General features: G+C 54.4%; 3 protein-coding genes across 3 annotated transcripts; 1 reads left to right on the forward strand and 2 right to left on the reverse strand.

Annotated features, from left to right (window-relative positions):
• Positions 1-1,434: 1,434 nt before the first annotated feature.
• On the reverse strand, positions 1,435-7,806 carry CSUI_011028 (mitotic checkpoint protein; the record flags this gene model as incomplete). The annotated part of the gene is made up of 9 exons (XM_068071129.1): positions 7,562-7,806; positions 6,697-6,913; positions 5,527-5,681; positions 4,810-4,868; positions 4,001-4,106; positions 3,289-3,340; positions 2,455-2,506; positions 1,944-2,042; positions 1,435-1,586 (listed from the first exon to the last, which is right to left on the reverse strand). Coding segments are annotated over exons 1-9 (993 nt in total), but the record flags the coding sequence as incomplete, so codon positions are not given.
• A 684-nt stretch (positions 7,807-8,490) lies between these two features.
• On the forward strand, positions 8,491-11,823 carry CSUI_011029 (ribosomal protein rps8). Its single transcript, XM_068071130.1, has 4 exons — positions 8,491-9,101; positions 9,833-9,956; positions 10,640-10,868; positions 11,699-11,823. Exons 1-4 carry the CDS (start codon positions 8,891-8,893, stop codon positions 11,750-11,752), a joined length of 618 nt encoding a protein of 205 aa, XP_067916894.1. The 5' UTR covers positions 8,491-8,890; the 3' UTR covers positions 11,753-11,823.
• Positions 11,824-13,071: 1,248 nt separating this feature from the next.
• Positions 13,072-14,299, reverse strand: CSUI_011030 (uncharacterized protein). The gene is made up of 2 exons (XM_068071131.1): positions 13,986-14,299; positions 13,072-13,385 (listed from the first exon to the last, which is right to left on the reverse strand). The coding sequence occupies exons 1-2, from the start codon at positions 14,192-14,194 to the stop codon at positions 13,190-13,192; spliced, it is 405 nt and encodes a 134-aa protein (XP_067916895.1). The 5' UTR covers positions 14,195-14,299; the 3' UTR covers positions 13,072-13,189.
• Positions 14,300-17,033: the final 2,734 nt, after the last annotated feature.

Below are 17,033 nucleotides of genomic sequence, written 5' to 3' on the forward strand. Positions count from 1 at the left end.
AGAGTCAGAGCAGCATGCCCCCCGCTCCGCAACAAAAGTCAGTGGCACGTCAAAGTCGGTCACGGCGACAGCGTAAGGAGAGGTGCTGCTGCGGTATGGTGGAGCTGGAAGATTAAGCCCTTCCACGCGAGATTCGAACTTGATGTACATGCGGCTATCAGTTTTCATCGGACGTTGGTCTCGTCAGTAGCTCCTGGAAGCTGTCAGAGGCGGTACCTCATGGACTGCACGAGGAAGAGTTCGTGTCAGGAAACGCGGTCTAGCCCCATAAACGCGGGTGCTGGCTTGCCGCCGCCAGCGGACTTCTCAGGTCGTGGACCGCGGCCGAACTGCGCTCTGTACCCCTAACTGATGTATCGAGTATTCCCCTGTAGGTTTGTGTTTTGCGCCGACTTTGTGCTTGAAAGCCAGTACCGGAGCATTGGAACTACGAGCACTATGGCTCTGGACGGTAACCGTACAGCGAAAGCGTGCGCCCGCTGACACCTCTTGTGCTCTTGTCTACAGTTCCGAATCGCGTCTCAGGTGGCGGCACAGGACAGTACACGAATTGACATGGCAGCAAGCTCTTGTGCGTTGCACTGGATACCCTGCTGCCGTTGAGTGTCGTACGTCCAAAAGCCCGTGCTCCATTCCAGAAGATAGTACGCTGTCCCATGCACCGTTTCTTGGCGTCCTCTATCTTGTTGGTGAAGAGAGGACGTCTTTTCTCTAACCGGCGAAGCCGCATACCCAAGAGGGACAAAACTGCTCATGAGCAGGATATGCAGTGTGCGTCACGCGCCATCGCATGCCAAACTATTGAGCGCTACACGTAGAACTATGAAGGCGATGGAGAAATGGACATCTGTCCGGCCTTCGACGTTGATCGTTCTGAACGCCACTGGCCCCGACAACTGCAATGAGCTGACTCCGGTCTCATGCCGCTGCCCGTCTTCTGCGTTAGTGACTGATCTGCCATCTGAATACGAGCCCTCTATGCTGGACGAGTGCTGAAGATCTCCAATCAGTCCAGCAAAACAACACACACTCTCCGTCCCCCTGCCTTCAACGACCGGGCAAAAGATGCTGACATACGCGTCTACGTTGTCCACAACTGAATGTGGTATGTCCTCAATACACAATGGCGGTAGAGACACTACGCAAACCAAACAAGCAATTAGAATTGAAGGAGGCATTTCAAAATCTGACAAGAGCACTAAGGACGATGTGCAGTCGTCCTGGGTACCACAAGGATCTCAAACAGCAGCCACGAAAATCCCCTCACCGCAGAGACAGGGAGGTCGACAGGTGGCGAGTTGACCTTTTCGCGAAGATTGCACCTTGTGAATTGATCTTCATACGCGAGACTGCTGGGCCCGTTATTGCGAGGCCCCGAAGACGCAGCAGACGCGGTCCTAGTTCACACCGTGGTAGCGCGAGATCACTGGACACCTTGCAGTGCTTTAGGCCGGACGTCCTCGTCCTTCACGAGCCGCACCACTATCTGCGGCTTAGGAGCTGCCGGCATCGGGCCTTTCTCGTAAAGATACGAGACACCGATAGCCAACTGATTGCCGTTTGGGTTGAACGCTAGAGCAGCGACACTGTATGCGCACACGTAGACACACGAGTTTTAACTAGCGTCTTGAAGGACGGAGTGGAATGATGGAGCATGCTTGATTCCTTCGAGCCCGTCCGAAGTTCATCCGCGCACGTTTTTCTCTGCATGCAAGCAAACTGTAGTGGTATGTGTAGTCCACACGTACAATACTCCTCACCACACGAGCAGCTGCCCAACTCACGGACTTCAACCGGCCACACCGGAGCAGCGACCGGAGTCACAACACCTGTGCATCGATTTCTCTGCATCTGGAGTCCACTCAGCGCGAACTGCGGACCCCCCTCTGAGACTTCTTCGTTGCCTCAAAATGTATCAGGCGTGGATGCGCCATTTTCTATACCTTGTGGTGAAAGGAGGCAGGCGCCATAGTCTCTTCTTGCTCTGTCCATCCCACACAGACACCCCGCCATCAGATCCTCCAGTAGCGAACGTGCCGTACCTGCGCCGTCGGACAAGCAGACAGTCCATGAGTGAATAAACATGCGCTTAGAGTCTCACGGGGTTTCAGGAGAGGCGGATTTTGGCGGCGGCTTTCATTTCCAGTTAGAACAATTACGCTACTGTTGTAAGAGGGTACGGGCTGCTGATTCTAGAGAAAAGTGCGACCACTGAGCGTAGACATATGGATCTAGCGTGCCTAGCTCCGATAATCTGTGCCGATGGATCACGCTTCAGCATTCAGCTGGCTATAGTACAACTATAATCCGTCACCCGTCCTTATTAACGGCTAGAAATTACACATTATCTCAAAAGACAAAAAAAACCAGAACTCCACGCTGACGCGGCACACAAGTTCGCCAGTATGTCAGAGCGTAGCGGAAGCATGTGCCGGTGACTTCTGCGATACTTACCGCGGATGAAACGATAATGCGTTGACAGGGCAGGCCGTCTCGCTCGTACCTTCTGCAAAAACCATAGTCGCACCGTGAACTAAGGCAAAAGCACTCTAGCTGATTGTCAAACCGCCTATTGTGTCAGAAAAAATCGCTGTCAGGTCACAATCAACACACAAGCCAGCGCCGCACTTCACTCTCGAGATCGCAACACCAGGTCGCTGAAGCTGCAGTGTGGCGCATTCCTGTCCTTACAAACACTCTGCGGTCACCCCGGTTTGCGTTCACAAATGTCAGTGGAGTCTGAAAATGTCGTCCAAAGAATGACTCACCAGGGAACAAAATGGAGAATCGGAGAGCCACACATGAATAGAGGGAATCCAACTACTAACCTACACGGCCATGCACCCGCCCGCAAGCCAGAACTGACGCAGCCATAATTTGCAGCGACGCCGCAAGGAAGTCCTCTGAACATGTATGTAGCGTTCCTTCTATACGGGGTTTTCCAGCATACTTGTCTTCGCAAAATACAAACTGCGGAGACGAAGGCGCACGGACACTTACTCCGCGCATCCACGAGACGAGAACGCACTGCAGCGGGCAAAAGCAACTGGAGACCAAAAGAATCTTCCTGTGCTGGCCGGAGCACAACGTTACTAAAGGCATGAAACGGCGTCTCGGAGCCAACCGATGCGGCCCCACACCCGGTGGCGTATCGGGCTACTCACTTCATCGGTGTGTGAAGGCTGGAAAGACGTGCCATTGATCAGAGCAGGTAAAAACACACACAGAGAGAGTTCTGTACCAGGCGTCATGACTGACGCCCCTCTGTATGTACGCCGCCTCCCGTACCTTTGAGCCGATGGCACTTGAAGGCATACTTCTTTGACTGAACTTCGGGATTCTGCAGAAGAGACATTTCCGGCAGCCAACGTCTTCCAGTGCCAGTCAAGAGATTGATAACCTGAAGTCCCGGAGTCTCCCTTTCTAAGAAGAACGCCTTTGTGCAATACGGCGCTCCGGTTCACCACACGGAAATTAGTGCATTAGTACACCTACGAGCTTCCTCAGAGAGGGTAACGGGGACCCCACTCAAGGGCGCACTCTTCATGGCACAAGAGGCAGCAGAAAGTTGTCGACACCAAGACCGCGAACTGCACTGTAAGCGTACGCCGCCCACGGAGACATCGACCGTACGTACCCATGTATAATGAATTCCATATCCTTCTCTTTCACTTCGATGACTCACACCGCATGAACCGTTACCCTCTAACACGGGGTACAGACTAGAAGACCGAGTGGTGTTACACCCACTGGCAGAATCTCCACAGGAATACTCGATCTCGCTCAGTGCATGTAGGGCAGACTAAGAAGGTAGCGGATGTAGTACGTGTTCGCCTAAGGATCGTCAGACAGGGAAAACAACGAGACTCTTATACGATGGCCGAAAGTTCTCCTGGTCTGACGCCGTCTGAGCGCGGACACCGTCACCAACCACAACTCGACAGCTCGCGACAAGCGACAAGCCCCCTGGAAGAGAACATATGCAGTTCCGGTCACCTACCATATCAAAATACTCCCAGGCGACACGTCCTTCAATAGATGAGGCGGCAAAGCCCGTTCCATTGGGGAAGCAGCGCAGCGCTCGGATCTGGTATTTGAGCACCTGGCTGCATGATGTCCGCAGCACACAGACGAGACAGCAAAAAGAGAACACACATGCTTTTCACTCGGTACGATACACCGCCTACCAGCTCGACCAATCTCGAGCACTCCAGCACAGAGCGTCTAAACAGAGAACTAAGCGAAAGTCATTCATCGAAAATTCTTAAAGAAATCCTCAACTGAGGCACCATACCGGGCACTACTCACAAGCATCTTGCCTGAAGCACCGCACTACTGCGTTCCGCAGCCAAGTTTCACATTGTATCAGCGACTGAGAAACGCACTTCGACTGTCATTGCCAGGCAGTAGTCCCCGGGAGCACAAAGCCAGAACCGAACACCGTGTGTGCTTCATGAGTGTCAAGCTCACTCATCTAGCACAAGACAAATTTTCTAAATGGTGATCGAGAGAACGGCACGCGCCCATTTTGATCTTTCCGAGCACTCGGAGCCCAGCTGACTCTTTTCAAACGACACTTTGGCCCGCACAGTTCCAATGTGAACCGAAGCCCGGAACGTTTCCAGGTTCGAAAGCTCTGAAAGCACGTTGGCGTAAACAGAAGCATAATGCATGTGTGTGCGGAGACACGATTACTGTATATCTCGAGTTCGGAGTGAGATCGCCTGACCGAAATATCACAATACATGGAAATGTCTGCATCACGGTGGACGGTCCCGACGAGAGAGAGCACTGACAGAAGAAACCTACTCCCGGAAATCAGGATTTGCCAAACCTTGAGGTCCGTGACGCAGGTCATAGACGTATGTCTGCAAAAAGCACAAGGAAAAGGAAAAAAAGACGAGCCTCACAACAAACAATCTTGTTTACCTGCGACAAGCAACAGTCTGCGATGGAGGGATTGTCAAATGCGCACAACTCAATAACTTCGCCCAGCTCGCAAACTCCCTGGCTCAGTTTTTGTGGCGCTGCTACAGATCTAAGCATCAGCGTCCGAATCATCGCCTCGTCTTTCCTCGTGATACTCCGACCGCAAAAAACACATTCGATCCACCAATGTGTCAGGCCATAGACACTAAGCTATCAACTGAAGACGCGTGTGAGATAAGGACTGTCAATCCACCCTGCCGCAACAGATAAGCCGCGCTCATCAGCTAGAAACGAGTGTCTGCTAGCTGACGCCAGTTCTCGCGAAGCGTCAAAGCCAGCGAAATATTACCCCGTGCGCTGGGAGAAGCCCTCACACGAGAAAAGTGCTGCTTCACTACCGGCGGAATGAACGAAGTGGCACCGCGCGCGCACCCAGTTTCGTGGGGGTGGTTCCCCGGATACTTTCAGACAACCTTGAAGAGATGGACGCCTGGCTGTCACTGATATCCGCTTCGACACCGACAGTAAGTCTGTTTATGTTAGCTGAATACATACCGACACGAAGACAACAGCTACTAACTCCGTGCGCCGACCGACCCGTTTCTTCGAATCAGAAACAACCAAGTACGTGTCATTGTTGTCCATCGCGAAGGCCTTCCCATGGAGTTGCGCATGTCCGATAGGCATGGTGGACGGCACTCGGACGTCCCATGCCTTTACAGCACCATCCCATCCAGCTGTGTATACGATGTCTGAGAGACACAAAACTCGCCCCAGGAGAACCACTCACCACGAATTCAAATACGCAGCCTCACGTGTCGTCGACGATACGCCTGACAGCACATCCCCCTAGATGGCCGCGCACCGCGCGACGCAATGATGGCTTATCACAAGTGTCACAGAAAATTCCAACCAGCGTCTCTGAGAGAGCCCCCATGAGGCAACAGACCAGCGAGACACAGTCTTTCCTGCCTCTGTGCGAACGCAGGATCGGCACAGGGACGTTGACTTCTACACGCCGCCCCTCGATCTTCCGCACACCGGCGCTCTGTAGTCCCAGATTGTTACGTCGGGTCAGCAAACAGCGTGAACACTAGAGGAGTGAAGTCACATTCCCCAGTCCGCACGGCGCCAGGAAGGCTTGCTGTATGCTGGTCTTGACGTGCAATAGCTGGCAGACGTCACGCTCTCATGTACCGAAAGTGTGACGGATACGGCTAGCTACGTACTCTTGCACATGTGTTGATGGCGCTTTTGACTGGTCTGCATCTCGAAGCACGGGCGCCGGAGCAGTCACTGCCCATCGAGATCTACTCAAGAGAAGAAGGCGGAGCTTGCTTGCGATTGCGGTGTGGTCCGCCAGTGCATAACCATCCTCGGAGCCCAAACTCAAGTGACAGAGTACCCCAAGTCGGCGTCCCGCTCCGATGCCGTGCGGCACACTAGTTCGTACAGCCCGGTGGCGACACCAGCCCAGAGTGGATCCCGCCATATAAGAGCGCGGTGCGTGCGCTTCCATGTCCGGTTACGTTCAGGCACACGATGACCAAGTATACAGAACACACTCACACAAACAGATGACCACATCGGATTTGTACTGATAGTGCGGCTAGTGTCTCTTTGCGTATCGATAGGACGCCGAAGGCAGCGAAGTCGAGAAAAAGGAAAGAGGGACAGAATCAACGCAAAAAAGGTCAGCTCTTCTAGCCAGGGTTCGAAATCCGAAGAGCGAAGAGATAGCAGGCAACGGTCGACAATTGCGCGTACTTGTGGGGACGTGGTATCCGCAGTGCTTAACCGCGCCCATGTGGGAACCAACGGGGGTCTGCTTTTGAGTCTGAAGATCACATAGCGTCACTTTCTTGTCAAGCCCCCCAACTACCACTTTGGTGTAGTCCGACAGAAAGCACGCATCGAGCGGGGGCAAATCGAACTCAAACTTGGCCAACTGCTCATTCGCGTCCACGTCGTACAAACGAAGCGTCTGCGTCCGCGCACGCACAAGTACACCCGAAGTCGCTCGATGCAAAATGGAAATAAAGAAATTTGCGGCCACGCCCAGAGAAAACGGCCACTTCGTAAGCCGGAGGAACGCATATGTTACCACACGCCTGCCTGTATACATACTTCAGGAATATACTACACCCGCTTGCCCAAATATACTTTGCCACCAGCGCACAAGATGCTCACTAATGAGTGTATGTACGAGCAGTCACCTGTAACTGAATCGCGAGATAACGAGGACTGTGACCGCGGAGACACCCAACGAGACGCCTGAGAGCGCAGACGGGACAGACCAGCTTACTCGACAAAGCAACAGAGCAACCTCGCTGAAGTGGACCGCACTGGGACACCACTGTCAGGGGCAAAAATTACTTGGTGAATTTACGCTAATCAGATGTCTGAGTCCTAGTACAACCCGGCACACGGGCCTGTACTGTCGCCACATGTACGGTGGGGGTCCTGACAGAATGGAGGATACACCTATCCGAAGACAAACTCCACTGATGAAGGCGCGCCGGTTACACCAACCGCCTCACAAGTCTTTTACAGGATGCTTGTACAGCCGTCACCTGCTCGGCGTACACGGACCATACCGTTCGTCAGCTAGGGGAGTGAGTCAACTACTTACCTTGTCCCATGACGTGCAAGCGAGAACATTCTTGGCGTGATTGGGCCCATAGCAAAGCGAAGAAATGCTGTCACGCGGCTCGTGCCGCAACTCGATCGACATAATAGACCCTCGCGAAAGTCGGACCAGAGGGTTCTTTCTGAAGAGCAAGTTGGCTTAGACACAGTCAGACAATGCGCACCTCCGCCGAGAGAGCGGTTGTTCAGCACGCCCCGCTTTCCTTGAGCCTGGTCGCCTGCAAGTGCCTGCGACAAGGCTGAACGACCGGGAGGCAGATCGCGGGAGACCCAGAGTGGGAGATTGGAGAAGGGGGCCCTATGCAAATGGAGACTGTTAGCTGACTAGAAACGGAACAACATTAGGGATGCAAGGCCGAAGATGCCTACGCGGTGGCGCCGGATCGGCGCAAGATATTTTGCTGGCCACCGTCTCCCGTGAAAGGACGGACTCGGAGAAGGGTGAAACACAAAAGCAGGCATCACACGAAAGAAGCGTCTCGGGCAACGCCTCTCTTCATATACAGGATCTGCATCAGCGGTGACGCGGCTACGACGGACCCGAACAAACGCAGCCGCTTGCCCAGATGGGTCGTTCGAAGATTATTGAGGCGCTATGGTCCGTCAAACGAGAGTAGAGCTTCGCCGCTGTCCGGCTTTGTTGCGAGCAAGACGGGGAAGTGCTTTTCGTCCGACGGCGCTGTCCGTTCTTGGACAGGTGGAAAGAGCAACAGAAGTGAGGTTCGTGCGACGCCCACAACATACATATTCAATCTCCGGTACTGCTCAGCCTTCTGGTTTCGACAGATTGGATCTTTCCGCATGCATGCCTAAGAAGCAGGAAGCTCCTCTGCTTCTTTACTTAAGCAAGGAGTACGACGGCCTCCCGGGAGGACTTTTGTAGAAGCTCGGGGCTTCAAGACTCCCTTTGCACACTCGCATGCTCGTCCGCTAGAAACAGAGAGACCTTGACTCTTGTTGGACGAGATGTGCCCGGTCTCATTTTAAGGAAAATACTCACAGAGGCACGAGAGCGACTGGCAGTCAAACTTACCAAGGCGCGCGACATCGGGTCTCTTGCATGCAGGTTCACCCTGGAAAACGCCAAGGGCTTCGGCTCAGTGGGGTCCGCCGGAGTATAAGACGAAGCTTGCGCTCTGGGAAGGAGTGTGTACTGGCGGCGAGAGCTGTACCGATGTTCATCACACCCACACGACCATACATGTCGTGCGATGGCCGGGCTGAGGAAGGAAGGAACGGTCCCTGTGCCGTTTGAGAGATCGCTGCAACTTCGTGTTTTTTGTGTTTTCTTGGTTCCTCGTCGGTATTCAGGATGGGTATCTCGCGCGACAGACGGCATAAGCACCGCCGCACTGGTGGGCGGTTTCCTGTCCACCAGAAGAAGAGAAAGTTCGAACTCGGCAGGCCTCCCGCCATGACGAAACTTGGCGCGAAGCGCGTTCGACCAGTTCGGTGCCGAGGAGGAAACATGAAATACAGAGCTCTTCGTCTGGACACAGGCAACTATTCCTGGGCTTCTCAGAGTGAGCCAAGTTCCGCGTTTCGCAGTTTTTATGACGTAAAACTCCCAGCCACGCGCCAGGTGTGGGGGGCCGACTACCGTCTCCCTGTGCGTGAGGCCGTTTCATTCGGCGCCTAGAGTCAACTTTGCTGACCGGTCGTTGATGCAGTGAGAGCACAACACTTCCATTGTGCTCGAGTTGCAGAATGCCCAAAGAATCGTCGGTTGCGGCAGCGTGTAACGCATGTGGCAGTAGTGAACCCTCTCATTGGCTTCAGTTTTCAGTCCGTCCCGTGCAGCAATCTGCAGGGGTCCGCGCGATTCCTGTGTCAGACTTCATGTGCTTGTTGAGAACGACTTGCTATTGTTTGCTGTTCCTTCCTCAGGGCGTGAGCGGGATGAATTGTTTGAAGGGGTTTGTCTGAGGCATGCATGCCCTTGACAGAGATAATAAGTAGTCCAATTGTTACTACTGACGGCGCCCTGAGGACATAAACTGTGCTGTCCATCCGTGTTCTGTGGCGTGTCGCTGTGTAAGCTTTTGGATCCCTGTTCTGCGTGACGGGGAGTCAACGACGCTCTTTGAATCTGGAGAGTATCGCGATGAGGGAAGCGTTGGGGACACCTATTTCACTTCTTTTTGTCGTGAGGGAAAAGTGGAAGAAGAAGCTGCACGCTGCTCCCCTGTCGACAGACCACCTGTGCTGCGTTTCTTTTCTGTGTGTGCTGTGTCGTCGTGACTTTCCTCTCCAGAGGTTGCCAGGAAAACCCGTTTGTTGCAGGTCGTCTACAACGCTTCCAACAACGAGTTGGTCCGGACGAATACCCTAGTGAAGAACTCTATTGTTGCCATTGATGCCACACCCTTCAAGGCCTGGTAAGATGACTCGTTAAGGCGTAGGACCCGGCACGCAGTCCAGCTTCTCGGTATGTGGTTGTATGAGTCCCTGTCGATCGTAGTATCCGTGGTACAGGATGCTTGTGTAGTCGCGACACTGCATGTTCCAAGGCTAGATTCCGTGTGAGTGCGCGGTCAGAGGATGAGTCGATTGTCTGAGGCGATGCGCCCGTGCCGTGGGTGGCAGCTGCAGTGCCGAAACTAACATCTTGCTGGAATTACCGACTGAAATACACCGCCTCTTGAATTTCTTCTCTCGCTTGGCCAAAGTGTAGTTCCCTTTGGGTTGTGTTTTACGCGTCGAGTGTGGACGGACTCCTGTTCGAGGCGCTTAGCTCTATGATGATCAGAATTTCGTCAGAGGTTCTGCCGTGGCAGCAACACCTGCTGAGAACTCTACTTGCTGGAATTACCGACTGATCGAGCTACTTCAAAGTCATTGCCACGCTTGCCTTAGGCGTCACGGTTCCTGATGCGTCAGCTCGGACTGGGTTCTTGCTGATCCGCGGGTCAGCTCGTCAAGACACCAGTATTCAAGGCCGCACCAGTAGCTGTAAGGTGCATTCAGGAACCTGTTTGAAAGTCGCGTCTACCTGAAGTCATTTGTTTCTATGGCGAGACGATCCTTAGCTGTACAGCACGTTGTACGTGGGTGTGTGCAGGTTCCGCTCATTTTACGGTGTTGAACTCGGAAAGAAGAAAGCCGGTCAGGAAGAAGAGGGTAGCGGAAAGGTGTCGAAGCACACACTCTGGCTGCAGAAGCAGCACCAGCAGAAAGGAGTTCCCAAGATTGACCCCCTTCTGGAAGAGCAGTTCAACACGGGAAGGCTCCTCGCCTGCATCAGCTCCCGACCTGGCCAGGTTGGCCGAGCGGACGGCTACATTCTCGAGGTAAGGGCTCCTTCGACAGGTCGTAGCCCTGCATGAGAATCAAATTTAAGGGCTTCGGCTGCTGTCGGTGGAGTATGGTCTCTAATGGCGGCCGCTTTGTGCCAAGGCTTTTTACCGGTTCCCCACTTGCGGTTTTGTTAGCGGCAAAGTTTCTTTCCAGTGCGTTAGTCGGTTCTGCACCTCCTGAGGTTCATAGGGGGACGTTGACCTGAGCAGAGCGGTTTAGATCGCCCGAGGTCCGAACAGAGTTGCTGTGCAGGTGGCTTGCAGTCGTTGCAGCACGCCCAATGGCAGCGCACCTGATTGGGCGTCTTCGTGGATAGCCTTTCGAGGAGTGCCACATGGGGAGTCGCGCCAAACAAGCACTGCCCACAGCTAGCGTTGCGACGTTACTCTGCGGGAGCCAGCTTACAATATATTCCATGGCAGGACTCCCTTCACGGTCTCGTCACATGAGGTTCGCCAGGCTCGCCTGGGCACAGGTTCCCGACGCCGCGTCGTCTTGGACTCTTAGAGCTTGTACAAGCTTTTTTTTTAACGCGAAGTATGTATTTTGCCCAGTGTCACCCTCTGTCCAGCGGTGCATGGAATGTAGACCTACATTGTCGGTAAGCGACTGTGTACATCCGGCGTTCCGATGTTAGAAGGCATGGCAGTCACAGTTGGGTGCTGGATCCGAGAGTCTGCTCGCGGGAGTGCAGCGACAGCGTTGCTCTGTACGGGTTTATGCGTTATAGATCACCCCAGGGTGCACCGGGGATGCGCCAGTGTTGGTGAAAGTGACGGGCTTATGCGGACCTCCACCTGTCTCGATTTTGTGTGGTACGCAGGGTGAGGAATTGATGTTCTACAAACGTAAAATGGACAGGAAGAAGCACAAGTAGAAGGAAGGAGACTGGCGATGTGTTTGCCGTGGTGCGCGTGTGCTGTCGCCCGTCGAAGGATGTTTTGCCCACCATGTCTGTCGCTTGCAAAATCTTTTTCTGTCATCGCAAGAAATCTACTGCTTCAAACTCTGTAAAGGCAAACGCTCTCCGTGCCACCGCAGATGCTCGGCAGTGGCTGTGCCTAGGACCCGTTGTACAGATTTACGACGCCTGGTTGACCCAGGGCAGTTTCCGTCCGTAGCGTGCAGTTTCTGAGGTAGCGCACGCATTCACAGCGGCTGCACGCGCGCGAGAATCTCATTCGTCGCATCTGCGTACGCAGGCGATTGCTCTGACGCTTTGCGACCAAACAAAGAGCTCTTGTTAGTTCCTTCGCGTTCGAACACTGCCGACACACGATGGCATTTCACGTCCTTAGAGAAGCTAGCGTATTTTTAGTGGTGGGTTAAAGGCGGGCAGGCGACTCAATTCTGTCCGCCTGCGACGAACAGAGTTGAGTCGTCTATTCCCTTGCTGAGCAATATCCAAATAGGGACGACAGTCAGCGGGCGGGTATAATAGGCGAGCTGCGCCGCGCCATGCACACCTCGCCAGACAAGATGGAGCCCCAGTCTGTCATCCAGCGGCTCGGGGTACTCGTTCGCATCCTTGAAGGTGGTAGGGGCTTCGTGCCGTGACATACTACCAGGTGCCGTCGGTGAGGCCTCTCCACAGTTACCTGCTGCGGATACGGCAATAGACGGGAGCCTTATAACTTGATCTAACTTCAGTCCCGCTGACAAAATGCACTGACACGTGACTCAATGCGCCTTCTCAAAGGACTTCCAAACTGCGGGAACCTTTGTCTGGGCTGGTTGAGCCTTCGAAACGTTTCGGCACCCGGGGGCAGCCTGCCAAGTTTCCGCGTGTTGCCGGACGACATTGATAAAGCCCACCTACGCCTTGTATGCGTTCCGCAAGATCCACTGTTGACAGCGGGCAAGGAAAAGAAACCGGCGAAGGCCCGATACCTCTCAACGGTGTCAACAGCCGGGAGGGATGAACGCCTGCCCCACTTGGTCTTTAAGCATCTTCCGCAGTTGCCGGGGGCAACAACACGCTCGCCCCCTTCAGGGACCCCCACCCACCGCGTTCCGGACTTCAGAGAAAGCGACACTAGAGAGATGTGGTTGAAAAACGGTAGCTAAAAACTGGTGAGAGACAGCTCTCGAACCACATGACATTAGGTGGCTCACGAGTTTGGTTTTTGCAAAGAGGGGCTGGAGAGCTGGCAGGAGTAGCCAGCCTCAGAAGACATCAACGTAAACAGAGATTTCTACCATGTTCTTGAAACCGTTTCAAAGGGAAGAACCCGACCGGGGCACACGGCCACCAAAGAGGCCACAGAAACTTGACGCGCCAGCGAGCAGTGCCAACACAGACGACAAGACAGCGTCAGTGCTTGCCGCTTTTCCCTTGGATAGGATAGGCGAACTTAACTGGTCCTGCCTTCCCAGCAACATCCAGCTCCGCCATCCTTTGCTGCCCCGCGTAAATGTCAGCCAAATCTGAAAACCAGTTAAGGTCGGAAAGAGCAGACTTTGACGCCGTCTCAGCTTGGGCGGCCTCCAGCAAGTAGAATGCATCCAACCTGCAAAACAAGCAGCGCATAGTCAGCCGCACGGATATCCGTCGTCGACCCGTACGTGCTAGCAGCCAGGGAGCAGCTGCTGCGCCATCTTATACCTAAGATTGCAGCCGCACAGGCAGTGCTAGCTACACAGGATCAGAGCCACACTCGACACCGAACCCCCGCTACAGCGGCCCCGTGAAACGCCCACCAGTCCCCCGCTGCCGTACTAGGGACTAAGGCCACTCCGGTCCACACTCAAGGCTCTATCCACCCTGTCGAGATGGGCCTCAAAGATCGATCTAGTTCTTGTGCAAGTGGTGCAAGGAGTACGACCCGTAGTAGAACGCCACGACACGCTGCGGCACCCCTCCATGTCTAGAAAAGAAACGGTCAGGGTGAGGGCGCGGAGTCACAATAGCGGTTAGCCGCTCCGCAAATACAGGTTCCAAAAAAAAGGCACCGCGTATTCTCCTACAGAAATGGAGCCGCCGTAGGGTCCCCTGAATAGTGAAAAGCTCTCTAGAAAACAGCGGTTTCCTAGCCACAGCCAACGAGCAACCCCTGTAAATCAGCACCCTTCCCCCCGACACGCGCATTGAAGGTCAGTGTGTCACTTACTTTAGCTGCATGAAGTCCTTCCATTTCATCGGGTTAAAGTCTCTGTTGTGATACTCCACCTTTGGATCAACTTTGTCATAGATTTTCTCCACTGCAGCAAGAGGAATTTCAAGCTGATGCCGCGACGCTCCCACCTCAATGCGCTGCAGGGGGCGCTTGCCGAACAGCAGGCTGACGGAGGGGCAGCGCTTAGGAACGAAGTTGAGCATGATTGAAACGCTTGACGAGGACGTGCACTCAAACCGAAGAGCCAACAAGAAAGACCAACTTAGTTCTCTGGAAAAGGCCGCGAACTCGAAAAAGACAGGGCCACGTATCATCCTAGCAGGCGCTCCGTCAACAGATTCCCGATGCATGCATGCACGGTATCTGAAAGCTGCCGCGAGTATGACGCTCGTACTCGTATCTGTAGATGTCGACGCTATGGCGCGTATTGAGCTTGAACAGCTGCGGCATAGGTCTCTCGCCTCCGCTTCCCTACCGGCCGAAAGCGATCATGTGTACCTTGCTATCTTTCAGCGCCTGGTATACGGTGACGATTCTCTTTGTATCTTCAGTTCGGTGCCGGCTCTTACCACACCGGGGGTGACTATACAGAGGTGAACGCGCCGGTCAGAGGACGGTCAGTTTTTAGACAAACCGCGATGTAGCATGCGAATGTGAACGCAAGTGATTCAGCCCGTACTGAGGCAGCTGGAGCCTATGACCAAGTCTTGACCATGACAGCCGGCAGGTGCACCCCGGGGGGTTTCAGTCATCAACGGGGCTTCCACTAAAAAAGGTGCCCAGCTATGCACTGCGTCTGTGAGCTGGAAGCGGCTCCCGTAAGACATCGGCCGCAAGGTGAGTCTGCCATGGACGGTGTTCCCGCGTTGTATCCGGTGCTGACTCGAGTATATTTGAAATGGACTCTACACCCTTGCAAAGAATGCAAACTTGTCCATAGAGATCGCCGGGGCCTCATAGAACGGTTGAGGCGGTACTTCAGACGTGTCGGTCTGTGTGGTCAGTGGCAACAGCTCGGCAGCAAGCGTCGAGTATAAGCGCCAGTGCTCCTGCAACAGGCGCTCGCGCCCTTCGCGGTACGAGAGAACACACGCGTAACGCGAGAGCGATCAGACGCACAGCAACCGAGGCAACTGGCGACATCAGTACGCAACCAGCTAAACCCGCCTCCGGCGGGCTGCACTTTCTGTCAACCTTCGGACCGAAGTAGGGATACCTACGCACAGGCGCTCGTACGCGGAGGTCGCGGGAAACTGTCCCAGGCGCGGCCACCGAGTGGCCACGCCTAGGCACCGCTCCGTCCCATAGCTCTTGTCACAGGAAAGGGGCACTCCCTGTTTACGTGGACGCGCGGGTCCGAGGAGGGCAGACGACGCCAGCGGCTGAATTTGCTAGATGTCGTCTGCTCTCTGCTGTTTGCAAGTGCGTCAGAATAAGGCAGCTCTAGCCTGGAGTGTCTTGCACCCTTGGATCCGGTTTCGCCCCCTGTTCGGCTTCGGCGCCTCTCCTCGCATAGAGGTAGGAGATACGTTCATGCTGGCGGTCGCGCGGGCTGCCGATAGATTTTTGCCTATGCTGTCCCAGTTGTTCGGCGACTGGCGGGCAGCCAGTTCTCGGACCCGGAGTCGACAGTCTAGACCGGTGCTGAGGATGAGAGATAGCAGGGTGCAGGAGCCATTTCCAACAGCACTGCAGTTCTGCCAGCCTGGAAGAATGCTCAAGTGCCTACCATCTCCTCAGAAAGACTACTGAACTGAGGAGCGAGCGCGGGAGGTGAAAGAGCGTCTTGGCACTCCCCGGCCAAAAGCATGCACGAAAATGAGTTCCATTCCGAAATGAATAATTTCCGAGTAGCAGCTGTGATACCGGGTGGCACTGGAGCAGCAGACTTTCTCTGGTGCCACGAACTATGCTTCGAACAGCTCTACCCGAGCGCGAAGTCCTGAGTTTCCCAACCCTGGCAGTGCCGCCTTAACTCCGACGAGGCGGCACTACTGGAATTTTTCTTGAGGCTTGTCGCTGGGCCCCCGGTAGCTAGCTTTCTTGCCGACTACTGCACTGGGGGAACTCATCTTATCCGAGACACCTTTCCACAAGTGTTTTCAAACTTCTTCAGTCAGACCGCCTTTGCCCCTTTTGACCCTGACAGACGAACGACATTGACTCGTGATTCATGTTATTTATGGGCACCGATTTCCTGTCTGCGTTGTCTGACAGTGATCCAAGAGTATTTGTCAGCAGCTACTTCCGCCTCAAAAAAGGAGACCACAGTTCGTATGAGCAATGTCTGCTCGCCGCGACTCCTCCGTACTACCAGACTGTTTTGTCAACTGCCTTTCATGCTGTGCGAGGGCGAGAGTACTTCATTTGGCATTGAGACACCGTGTCTGACTCCTGCCTATTTACACTCTACCTGTGATGAGTGTCTCAGATGGAGGAGGCGCTCCGGGTTGAGTGCTCCGAGCCTTCGTCGGGGGCAGGCGCTGTTTGGTCTGCAGTGCCGACGCGGCCGCCTGGGGTGGGCGTCCTTCATTCTGTCGATAACTGTCCGCGGCAGAGGTCAGCACCCGCCATCAGTCAGAGATTCCTCCACCAAGCCGTGGCCACACTGAGCAGTCTCCTTTTTGAAGAATCTAGGGGGTTTTACTTGGCGGGGTTGATCCGCAGCTCAAAGTACTTCCCAAACCCGGAGGCTTGCGGCATACGTGAGCAGGATGAAAGCAAGGCTACAAATCGTGTCACAGAAAGTGACGCGCGGGGTAACGAAGAAAGTCCAGACTTCGAAAAGCCACTTCTGAACACGGCGTCACATGCATCAATCAAGCCAGTTGTCGGCGCTCCTGGGGCGGTTCAGAGCGCTGGTGCGGAGCTGCCCTGTGTGTGGTACGAGTTCTGCAGGAGCTCAGAACCCGTTATCCGGTTCGCAGACGGGCGTAACTCTGACACGGTTAAGCTGAGCCCTGGGGGCCGCAAAGATGGGGAGAAAGGAGAGCGTTCTGGACTCAAAGTGACTGTCTCACGCTCGGGGGGGGAGTCCACAGA

This window comes from Cystoisospora suis (genome assembly GCF_002600585.1).
Source record: "Cystoisospora suis strain Wien I chromosome Unknown contig_9380, whole genome shotgun sequence".
Taxonomy (NCBI): Eukaryota; Apicomplexa; class Conoidasida; order Eucoccidiorida; family Sarcocystidae; genus Cystoisospora; species Cystoisospora suis.

Excerpts from the sequence above, each read along its gene's own strand:
- CSUI_011029 (XM_068071130.1), top strand. The coding sequence starts at position 8,891 with ATGGGTATCTCGCGCGACAGACGGCATAAGCACCGCCGCACTGGTGGG. Across the intron at positions 9,102-9,832 it reads CTATTCCTGGGCTTCTCAGA|AGGTTGCCAGGAAAACCCGT; the intron begins GTGAGCCAAGTT and ends TTTCCTCTCCAG. Across the intron at positions 9,957-10,639 it reads GCCACACCCTTCAAGGCCTG|GTTCCGCTCATTTTACGGTG; the intron begins GTAAGATGACTC and ends GGGTGTGTGCAG.
- CSUI_011030 (XM_068071131.1), bottom strand. The coding sequence starts at position 14,194 with ATGCTCAACTTCGTTCCTAAGCGCTGCCCCTCCGTCAGCCTGCTGTTC. Across the intron at positions 13,386-13,985 it reads AAGGACTTCATGCAGCTAAA|GTTGGATGCATTCTACTTGC; the intron begins GTAAGTGACACA and ends CTTGTTTTGCAG.